The 11,926-nt window shown below is 35.9% G+C and overlaps 1 protein-coding gene across 2 annotated transcripts; it reads right to left on the bottom strand.

Moving 5' to 3' along the window:
• Nucleotides 1–4,696: 4,696 nt before the first annotated feature.
• Nucleotides 4,697–10,663, bottom strand: LOC112192844. 2 transcript variants are annotated; one of them, XM_024332743.2, is made up of 5 exons: nucleotides 10,483–10,663; nucleotides 10,335–10,384; nucleotides 9,425–9,530; nucleotides 9,283–9,341; nucleotides 4,697–5,267 (listed from the first exon to the last, which is right to left on the bottom strand). In XM_024332743.2, exons 1-5 carry the CDS (start codon nucleotides 10,594–10,596, stop codon nucleotides 5,153–5,155), a joined length of 444 nt encoding a protein of 147 aa, XP_024188511.1. In that variant the 5' UTR covers nucleotides 10,597–10,663; the 3' UTR covers nucleotides 4,697–5,152. The 2 variants fall into 2 exon arrangements, with proteins under 2 accessions (XP_024188511.1, XP_024188520.1); XM_024332752.2 differs by having other exon boundaries at nucleotides 4,697–5,247.
• Between the last annotated feature and the right edge of the window lie 1,263 nt (nucleotides 10,664–11,926).

The following is an 11,926-nucleotide window of genomic DNA, read 5'->3' as shown; positions in this document are numbered from 1 at the left end:
TTGCTTTGAGGAAGAAGTTTAATTCTACAAGATGATGAAGATTGTTGCTGAAATTTACTGTAATTGTTAGCTTCGAAGCTTTTATTTTACAAACTCGGTGGTCGATTGTGGTTTTCTACAAGTAATTGAGGTTGATTCTTGAAGTTTTGTTATAGATATTTCGTCGAACACTTGGTGTGCGTTGCTGCTCTTCGCTCAGCTCGACTATTTCTCTGTTGATTTTGTTCGTCGAGTGTAAGGGTTTACTTCTTCTATGCATTTTTTGGAAATTCTACACAGCAATCTAGAGCTGTAGCTTGTGCGCGATATAGATTCTGTCTACTTCTTCAATTTTGGGTTCTTTGCGATTGGTTCTTGATCACGGCTTCTGGGTTATGATTCAAATACTGGTGGTCACTCACTTATGGTTCTGAAATTGGTATTACTATGACATCATTGTCTAATTTGGTCTGCAATTTATCAATTGGTGATATTATTTGATCACAGAGGAGAGTTGGTTGGAATTTTGGATTGTGTTTTTTTATTGTTCTTAATAGAACTACGTACTTTGCTAGCATTGTAGGAGAATAGTAGATGAAGGAGAATAGAAGGGGAATTGAATGGGAGAATTCAAGATGCTAGAGATTCGTTAAATACATGCTGTCTACATTTGGTTTGGTTTCATGTGAAGAACTTCCAGTATTACTGTTGATTTGATTACTGTTGGTTTGGAATCACATTACTGTTGATATTGCTCATCCTCATTCTCATCATGAACAGAGATACACAATTTCCCACCATTTATGTTCTTTCCAGTATGCAGAATTTGATTACTCTGAGGCTTGATCACAATAGTTACATTCCATGGTTCTTTCAAATGGAAAATTTGTTCCAAAGTCTTGATTTAATAGGATACATTGATGGTTTGTGTCCATCTCCGCCTTAGTTTCTGATTACTGACGATGGGATAACTACTAACATTACTAGGGAATTTATGGAATGGAACAAAAACGATAAGGCAGTGCTAAGTTTTATATCTGCCACTGTATCGAGTGAAGCTTTGTTCTCTTTAGTTGGCAGTAGAAATTCAAGGGAGGCATGGGTCAATTTGAGGAACAAATATTGTGCAGTTTCAAGATTTGATGTCATGCAACTTAAGATCAATCTACATACATTACAGAAAAATGATGATTCTATAGACAAGTATCTTCAACGTGTCAAATCTATTAGAGATGAATTGGCTTTTGCAGGTGTGCATTTCTTGATGAAGACATTATCATCTTGGCTCTGAACGGTCTGCCTTCCGAGTATAACACCATCAAAGTGGTTATTAAAGCCATGGACAAATTTTTCTCTATGGAAGAGTTTCGATTTCAATTGTTGGCTGTTGAGAGAGATTTTGAGAAAATAATGGTGCTTCAAACTCAAAATACCATGTCTTCCAATGCTGGCACTTATAGTACCAATTCCTCCCGAAGTGTGAAATATGGAATGTCAAGTACTGGAATGCCATCTCATGCAATCTTGTCATCTCAATATACTGGTAATTGTTTTATGGCACATTCTTTAGATAATGCTGCATCAAATGTTGGTTTCTTGCCTAATGTTACCAATACTAGTGTGTTATTTGATATACCTGCATATAATCATTTCAACACATCATCTTCTGGTTCCAATCTTCATCATTATTATGCACCATCGATATCACCTGTTTCCACTACACATTTTGGGATACCACAGAACAACATGATATCCAGTTCAGTTCTTAATGTGCCTACTGCTGCCCCAAACTGTGAAGACATGGTTCCATTCACCCCAAGTATTGGTATTCCATAGTCTGCACCTAATTCTAGATATTTGTTGAGCAACAATGTTGGAAATGAAAATTTCACATTTTTTCACAATGGGGCTTCTCTTAGCTCTGGCAATCGTGCATCTGATCATTCCAAATTTCCAGGTCTATCAACTCCTTTGAAGGAGCAGTCAGCAAATGTGCAACTGTGCAGGTTCCATCTCCCTCAGCCCCAGTCCAAGCATCTGCAATTATTATGGAAAAAGATACCAACGTGATTGTAACTGATGGTGAGACCGAAAATGTTGAGAAGACTGAAAATGAAAAGAGAGAGAACAAAGATGAAACTGCGGACCTAATTACTCAAGGTATCACTGATGTTGAGAATACTGAAAATGGAGAGAAGAGAGAGAAGAAAGATGAAACTGTAAACCCAAGTACTGAAGGGCCTTCAACTGTGTCTAGGAGTGACACCCCTTTAAATGTGTCTAAAGAACAATAATTTCGAAGACTATCTATAAGGCATCAACCCACCAAGCAGCTCATGTCCACTCCTTCAAATAAAACTACACTGTACTGTAGGCAGGTCGCTCATCCAATGAAGCTATGTCAATCTCTACCACTTATTCCTCCTGGTTGACCTTTGGAAACAAGCATTCTTGGTTCTCTTCAGATTTCATTCATATGCTGCAATCTGATGCCAGGTTCCCTACCATCAGCTTGAAGGGGGGTGTTAAGGGTAGAAGTGTATTTTGCCAACTACTTTGACACTCTTGTATAAATAGCTGACTAGTACTCTCATTCTGTAATATGTTTTGCATTCTGAATTGAACACTATATAGACCTCTTCATCATTTTCTTTCTTTTTGTTCAAGAAAATATACAAAGCTTTCACAAGCAACGAAATCACCAGCAAAAAAATCAGTGAGAAACGAGCCATTTTTCCTTAACAATTTTCTTTGATCGTTGAATTATCTCGTAAATCCGTTGCTTATACTGTAGCTAGATATATAAACTTTTTGCTTGCTTTTGTCTTCTGTGCCGCCTAATGCAAGTAAAAACAGAGAATAATGTACACAGCTAGCATTGATATTCTCTTCCCGTCTTCCGTACGGCTAGCTAAGATCCTTAATAATTCCCTCTCTGCTGTACCAACTTCTCAGCATGTTCGTGAACTCTATCGTAACTATTATAACAAGAATCTTTTTAAAAAAAAAGACAATAATAAATATGTTCACCCATATATGGATACGTGGTATAATTAAAGGAGGATCTAAAATGATTTATTAATTAATTAAGGAAATTTGGGAGAAGTTACCTGGATATAATGAAATGTAGGCAAGTAATTCATAGAAAGAACACATTACAAAGATCGGGTGATTATCCGAGGGATTTTGACAATCGTAGTCTTGCTTACTGATTGAAGCTTTGTAGTAAATTAGCAACCAACATTGTTTTCATTATTGAAAGTTTTATACAGGAAAATCCCAACTAGTTACAAATGAGATTTCCTGGTGCTATCACTGCTATTTAGTGGCTTCACTAAACGTTTCCTAGGTAAACCACTTGGGATCAAACCTAGGCAGGGAAAGAGTCAACCTCACAACTTCAACTGAAAAATTAAACACTAACAACTTGAATTCAATGCTACAGAGCAGCTTAGTAGTTAAGCACTAGGAAACGATGGAACTGATAACTAAGCACTATGACTCACTTGACTATCGATCTTGACAAACTGTCTTGATGGATTGGAACAATTGGCCAAGGAGTTGCGCCTCCTATCAACTGCAAAACTAATTGCTAAGGCATGCTTTGCAGCTTCATGCGCTACTTTGTTGCAATCTCTGGGAACAAAACTCCAAGCGCAGTACTCCACAACAGGAACAAATTTAATTTCCTCCATAAGGAGGCCTACTGCGCTGAAATCAAGCTCATTAATTAGTTTGCAGAGATTTAATAACACCCAACACGTCGCTTACCGCATCAATCCTCCAAAAACCCCAAGCCCTACACAGCTTCAATCCTTGAAGCATTGCCTGTGTTTATACCGCCCTTGCTTCCCATTTACCATGATAAGGGATCTCCAATCCGCCCATGACCTGCCCATGTTCCCTCCTTCAAGGCTTCAACACCGGTAAACCCCAAAGATGCCGGTCGCTCCGTCTACATTAAGTTTCACTATCACTGAGGGTGGAGGAACCCAACCCGGTTGATCTATTTGTTCTGTTTAGACTGTGGCAAGCATCTGAGTTAGCATTCGCTACGTCGAATTCTTTCCTGCCGTTGTGCTGCAAGATGAGGTACTTCCTCCATTTCCGGTGTTTTCTTTCCAAAAGGTTCTGACACCGCCAGATCCACCAACAGTACTATAATGCTTATACATAACATGGCTACATGCTATAGGTCCTTAACTATTATTTTCCCTGCAGGTAACTTGATAGAACAGATTGTATAATTTGAGTTGAAAATTGGAAGCCAATATATGGCAAGAACACGAATGAAGGAAGCAAAGCAGATTCGATGTTACTGGCTTACCCGACCTGTCACTTAATCTAAATGGGGAGACTGGCTGCTACGTAACCCTTTGTTGAGTAGTTGAACACCAATGTCATAGGCAGTACTAACACCCAGGTGAGATTCTTTTTGCCACGGATTCACCTATAAATGCCAGCAGGTACCTTTCAATAAAAAAATAAAAAAAATTTGCCGGCAGGGGTGCCGTACCGAGTACTCGGATGACAACAAAATGGTAGTCTGCCATTATTCGTCTCTTTGCCTTTCTTTGTTTTCCAGAGAAATCATAACCAATCAGCTCGGTACTAAAATCTAAAATCATCCCCCATATGCCTTGGTTTACACGATAGTATCAACTCAAACTTGTAATGATAAAAATAACCCTTGATATCATCTGAGAGACTGAGAAAAGAGGTGAAAACTAGATATATTATCAGACTGATTCATTTCATCTCCATCAACTATTTTACTTTTTTTCGGAAATTACATATTTCATAGAAGATAGAACAGTACTTCCACGTATTAAAAAAAAAGAAGATAAAAAATTCCAACATAGTAGCTCGGTTCATAATTTCTTAACACACGACTGATCTGAATTTCTTACGCCAGGCTACAATGGATGCAAACATCCAAGTAGACAACTAAATGAAACAGTTTAAGAATAAAACAGAATGGTCTATGCTTGTCACATTTTTTTTTTCTTTTGGAAAAACTGCTTCCAGTCATAATTTCGGACTTTGGACAACCTGGATTTGAACTTCAGCTCGTGTATAGAATCATTCCACATGCAAACACCGAGGAGAAAATTACCAATTGATTACTGGAAAATGGAAGTCTGACAGTCCAACATACCTTCTTTAAGGAGAATCAAAGCTTCATATATCTTATAAGCGATGCTGTGAACTCAGTTTTAATAATTAAAGGAGCCCTTAATACCCTCAAGGCTCTCCCCCAAAGATAACCTGCAAGCCAACATGAATACCTGAGATTTTATAATGACCTCAAGTAAATCATCATGAGTCAGCGGAAATATTCGAAGACAAACGTAAGGGTTAGCAGACCCAAAAAGTTAAACAGGAGAGAAAGGAAAGGTCAGCGGAGAAGCTAGTAACTTCCAAGACAACATTACAGCAAAATCAACATTATTGAGATGCCTAGTCAACCTCATTAACCAAAAGTAAAATCAACAAAAAGATTCAAGAAAGGATAAGGAAAATGATGTGTGGAAACAAAGCAATCCACTGGTAAGGTTTATATCCTGTTCAGCAAAACGTTCCTAGCTTAAACCTACATCTAAGGATTTGAAGCTCACTCTATTATTACCAAGGCACAGTGTCAGGCATGTTTTGTCAAGAAACTGTAATAAACTGATTTAAGTAGCTCAAACTGTCATGCATTATTTACATAAACAGAATTAAAGCTGCTGCTCATAACTATCGAAGACCCCTCGATGTCCAGTAAGTGCAATTTTCTCTAAGAACATAAAGCACAAAAATTATCCTGGTTCCTAGCTTCATCTGCCCATGAATTTATCCTTCGAATTTGACTGGTCATATATTTATATCCACTCTTTCAATGAAAAAGCACCAAAATTTTAACACCCTTACACATTGGATAAGATCATTTCTAAATGCTAACTGATGCATATTGACATCAACTACAAGCGGCAGATTATAGGTTGCAATATACCAACCAAGCACATGCATGCTCCCTAGCCAACATTATCATTTCTAATTCTGAATCTGTGATTATTTGTTAAAAAGCCAAAAAGCCACCACACCAAATACTTCTAGCCCAACAACAAAGCTCCTCCCTCAAAAGTACTCTTATGCTACACTTTTTATTTGATTCTCAATACATCGTCATAATAAGTTTTGATTTAACAGATGGTTCCTTCCACCATAGATATATTGTTTCTGTTTATGAAGAGAAACCAAATTTCATTATATTGAAAAAGAAAAGTACAAACAAGTGGATGAGCAATCCACATCCAAAAACAAAAATCACAAACAAAAGACCAAGACAACAAGCTAACATAGTTTGATAAACTAAAAGCTAATAGAATGACTAGTCACCTCTGTATTCATTATATCATTGACCTGGACACTCAAAATACAATGAGCCAAAAAGGCCTTAATTTCCGACTGCCCATGGCTGCTTGGGGTTCCAAAGAGGATACTTTTCTAGCTACAGCATTACTTCTCTCCCTCTGCAAGGAACTCGACTTGGTTGAGTATGGATCTGGACTGAGAATAGAATCACCAGCTTCAATCTGTTTTAGGAGAAAAGTGTGCTGTCCTCTCGGGCTTTATGGTGGCAAAAATTTAGCAGGCAAAAATTTGAATCCCAATCTGTAAAAGAAAATGTATCGATATAGCCGTATAGCAACAATTTTTCACCTTTCTATACGCCCAAAAAGAATATGCCACACTTCCATGGACTGTTCGCTGAGAACAAACCAATAGAATAAGTCACCAAACAGCATCCATGGACTTTGAGGTTTGTGTTATTTTCCCACATTTGTATTACTTACGCATGCCACCTTGTAAGTATTTGGATGTGGTTCAGAAGGCAATCCGAGCTTGTGAACAGCATCCCCAAAAACAAATTAGAGGCAATTTCCACGGTCTTTAACCATGTTGCACAACTGATTATAAAATCCACAGGTTTTAGCCAAATGTTGCTCATTTGCCAATCTTACTGTTTGTATTCACTGTGCATATGAGAAACAGAGCTAAACCCGAACAATGTTGTTGCTTTATCATTGCTTCATGTTCCTTTTCTGCTTCAAATACTAAAGGTGCTTCCTTTTTTTGTTTTTCTTTTTTTGCCTCGAATACTGTAGGTGTTCCCTTTTTTGCCACTAGTACTGTAAGCACTTGTTGTGAATTTGGCTCGTTGATATGCCTAAATTGATTAGGATTCAAGGCAAAACCAGATGGGTAAGTGAAGATTAGTGCGCACAGGAATTCTTCTAGTATCCTAATGGGTTTTGGAATAGGAAGAGTTATTCCTATTGATTTAGACCTGGAAAGTAAGTTCTATTCTAGTTAGGAATAGGAAAGCTAGCTCTCTTTCCTTGTTCTAATAGTTTTAGGAATCCTAATGTGATATGTTTGTAACCAGCACCTATAATCTATAAATAGGGCTGCAGGGAGCTCATATAATGTGTCCTCAGATCAGATTAGAAAAGAGATCAAAGAGCGATCTCAGAGAGTTCTCAGTTAACATACAAACACAGGGGCAGGGAAGGCCAAGGGTGATAGAGAGATCTAGCAAAGAGGTTGGGGATTAGCATAGGGATTTCAATAAGTACTTGTAATCAAGTTGTTATTCTCCATAGTGCTAGTGATTCTCAAGAGAGATCACACAGAGGACGTAGACAAAGTTTTTGTCGAACCTCTATAAAATTCTGTGTTCGTGTGCTGTGGTTTTCTGCTGTGATATTTAGCATCATCATCCTAATACTGTTTGCAGTCATAAGTCTATAAAGAGAAACAAGGTTCTGGGTAAAAGGTGAATATTTACTACAGCACTCCCTTTTCTGCTTCAAACACACTGGACCGTAGGTGTCCCTTGTCTGCCTCAAATACTTTAGGTTTCTGCCTAGGGACTGAAGATAAAAAATCCTTATTTACATCTCTATCCCAAAGCATAGCAGAAAAAGTTTGAATGCTTTTTCTCAACTGACCCATGCAAACAATTCATTGGTTGCCACCTTATCGCTTTTTAATCTTGAGACAGAGCCTCAATTCGTGATGAAAGCATTGCTAACCATAGTAGTTGAAAAAGTAAGAGAAGGAGAGATGATGTATTGCTCTGATACCTATTGATGTAGCACAAGAACCCCAAATAATTGTTCTCTAGGACAATGATGGCTTAAGATAGGAATTCAAGATATAGGGAAGCTTTGGAGTTGCTGGTTTTCAGAGAACCTAGAAAAGTAGATATTTAAGGGAGAAGAGAGGAAACAGTAGGGAAGGAGATCAGAAGCTATCAACCTTCAATAACACTAACTATGATTAATTCCAAAATCTGATTTGCCTTACAGGAGGCCTTATACACTCATCAAAAAAACCAAACAAACACTTGAATAAAAGGTGTCATTAAGACAATAAAATATCCCTTTCACTTAATTATTTTCTAATGGACTTGGACACTTAAACAATAACTAAGACATCTCTTTGAACCAAAAAGGCCAGTGTTAGAGTTGGGCCAATGGCTTAGTCTTTGGATTCCAAAGAGAGTACTTTCTAGTCACTATACCTCTGACAAAAGCTAAGATTCAATGTAACACTCTATCTCATCAAAACTCCAGCTATTATGTTCTCTGTGAGCTTCTTGGTATTTCCCTTCACTGGTCCAACAACTCAGGTGGACTACTATTAGCTCAAATCCAGCACATGACATGCTAAGTCTCTATGGAAGATATACTATTATAAATCAGACAACAATTTAATTAAGATTATCAAACAGGAATGCTCAACCAAGAATGTAATGAACTCCAAGGCACTACTGCAAACTGCAGAACAAATCAATCTCTTACAAACTTGTATCTCAATCAGCCTATTAATCTTCCTAACATTCTATAAACTATTGCAAAAATGTTGATGTTTTCTATATTTGTATAAAAGATACAAGAACTCCAGGATTATCATTTTCAGATTCTGCAACGAAGACTTGAGTTTCCACGTTCTTAGTGAACTAGTTCATGGTTCCCAAAAATCTATCCTAATGATAGCAAGGACTTCAAAACGAAAACTGAAAACTCGGTAACTACGGTTTTCAGTAATCTATCACATTAACACACTTGGCACAGTTGATGAACACTTCGTCTATTGACAATTTGTCTCTCACATGAAGACATAAATGAAATAAAACACTGATAGTTTCAAAACATGGTCCTTGTGTTATCTTAAAATCCTGGATTCCTAATCATTAAGTTGCTCATGAAACATGTACCAAAAAAATAAGAACCCTAAATAAATGGAACTTACTTATGCATACAGTACTTGAACTCTTGTCCTCTAAGAAGATCTTTCTCTCCTTCTTCAAGCTACAATGAGAACATGACAAAGTCAAAAGCAGAAATCTTTCATGTACTTGTCAATCCATAGAGTCTAATATACACCATCTTACCGGATCACTCTCATAGACGAGCTCATAACAAGTTGGAGAGAGGCATTTCAAAACACAATTCTCCTTTGCTATCATAGTTGACTTGCATTGCCATCCCCACAAGCCACTATTCCAAATGTAAAAGAACAAAGTAGAGCAATCAGAGCAGAACACATTTGTAAGAGAAATAATCCCCATGCCAATCTATTATCATCTTTAAAAGAAACCGAAATTTTGTTGGAAAAAAAAAAAAAAAAAAAAAAAACAGAAGCAATGTGGATTTAGGTTCGTGTGGAAATAAAATATATCTGTTACATCTGATTGTTCTGATCTGAAACTGATGAAGGATGGCCATTTCAGGACAAATTTATAGATAAGGCCAGCAGCTAAATGCAACCTTCAGAACTTTCAGCGCATTGTACAAGAAATAATACATATGTTATTAATATATAACTATTTGACTTTTATTTATCATGTTTAGGCATATGTATATCTATGCAAAACTTTCCCACTTATTTTTGAAATTTCCCTATCATGTAAATGTCCTAGCTTCCAGATGCCACGAGTAGACAAGACCCAAATGAAATTTGTTCAACAAAACCACCAGCTAAATTCAAGCTTCTTTACTTCCCAAGGCCATAGATTTTTCCGAGCAACAGGCTAGAATGGCTTTGGTTTCAAAGCTTGTAAAATATATTTTTTGTTAAATGCTGGCAGTTCTGAAATTGGACACAATGCTAAGAAAAACACCACTTGTGTTCCAGTCTAGTTACATAATATAGCAAAGTGAAAACAACTAAAAAGAGTTCTCTCTAAAACCTCAAATATATCTAATGGGTTTAACCGAATTCCACAACTGACACAGAAGCCATAAGAAAAGAAAAAATTGACAGGAAAATGCAAAGAGATGAAGGATATTGCAGATGGGTACCTGTCAATGTCAGCATAACATTGGGTCTTCTTCTGCCTTGTCTCAATGTCCTGTCAAATACCCACATACACAAACCCAACCATGATTCAGAATTCGTAGACAAAAATTCACAACGTGGTAAATTGACAGAGGAAAAAGAGATACATACACTGATTGGGCGACGGGACTTGGCGAGAACTGCGGGAGAGAATAGCAACGACAATACTAAGAGGATTTGGATTCTGAGTGGAGAAGAACAACATGAGGAATTTCGGTTCACCATTTTGTTCTTCTTCTTCTTCGACTTCCTCTCGTTTATCTCTGTCTCTCTGGGCTTGAGACTAAGCTAAAATAATATAGTAAACTACATATACCCCCTTGATAGGATTTCAAAAGAGTTTTTCTATTGGAACCTCTAAATTTACTCACTTGACCTCTTTGCTTTTTACACCTGCTATCAAATTTTTAAATACTAAAATTACTCACTAAACCTCACTAAAGTTCCTCAAATAACCTCACTCATAAACAAATTATTATCTTTAAAATAAAAAACTTAGTCATTTCAATGATTTAATGACTCTATAAATCTTAACTACATATACATACCTTAATCAAACAACATGCATAAATTGTTTTTCCAATAAAATATAAAAAAATCAAACACAAGGTATTGAGTTTCGAAAATTAATTTCTAATCAATAAGAAAATAACATGAACTATTCCGTGGTTTTTTTTTTGTTGTATTTTAGCTATTAAAGAAAATGAAGAAATCATTTTTTCTTAATGTTTATTTATTTTCTCTACGTTTTGTACCTCATGATTAATTATTAAAATATATTTTTTTTTTAACTGCTACTCTTTTTTTTTTTTTTTGCAAATATAATGGATAGACTTAGATTCAGTTCATAAATTATAATAGGATTTATTTTGTTTTCTTTCACCAATGCATGTTCAACGTATATATCAATATATCATACATTTTTATGTCACATTATCTTAATAATATTTTTAATTCTTATTAAATATATATGAATACTTTAATGAGTATATAGTGAAATTGCAAAATGAAAAATAGATAAGGAAAATAATAAAGAATACAATCTAATATTATTGAATTGGAAAGTCTACATAAAATAAATATAATATTTTTTTGGGTATAATTATTGTCCTTAATAGTCATTTTATAGTAGGTTATATATGTAATTTAATAATTCATAATAGAGTGAGGTCAAGTGAGTAGATTTAGAGGTCCTAATAGAAACACTCATTTCAAAACACAAAAAACTCCACAACATTTGGTTTTGAACATTTAAAGACAAAAGTTTACACTTAAGGACAATATGCTCTCCACTTGGCACATGTCATAAGTTAATTTACTTTTTTACCCTTAACTACATATTTTGACTTGTAATCCCTTTATCAGGATTAAATCTTACAAATAAGGACAATCTGCTCTCCACTTGCCACATATCATGAGTTAATTTACTTTTTTACCCTTAACTACTAATTTTGACTTCTAATCCCTTTATATTACTCTTTTTTTTCTGAGAATAACCATTTTATGTTACTTTTTTTCCCTCTTAACTACTCATTTTGACTTCTAATCCCTTTAT

Source organism: Rosa chinensis, chromosome 1 (genome assembly GCF_002994745.2).
Source record: "Rosa chinensis cultivar Old Blush chromosome 1, RchiOBHm-V2, whole genome shotgun sequence".
Classification (NCBI taxonomy): Eukaryota; Viridiplantae; Streptophyta; class Magnoliopsida; order Rosales; family Rosaceae; genus Rosa; species Rosa chinensis.
This window is presented reverse-complemented; position numbering and strand designations above follow the sequence as displayed.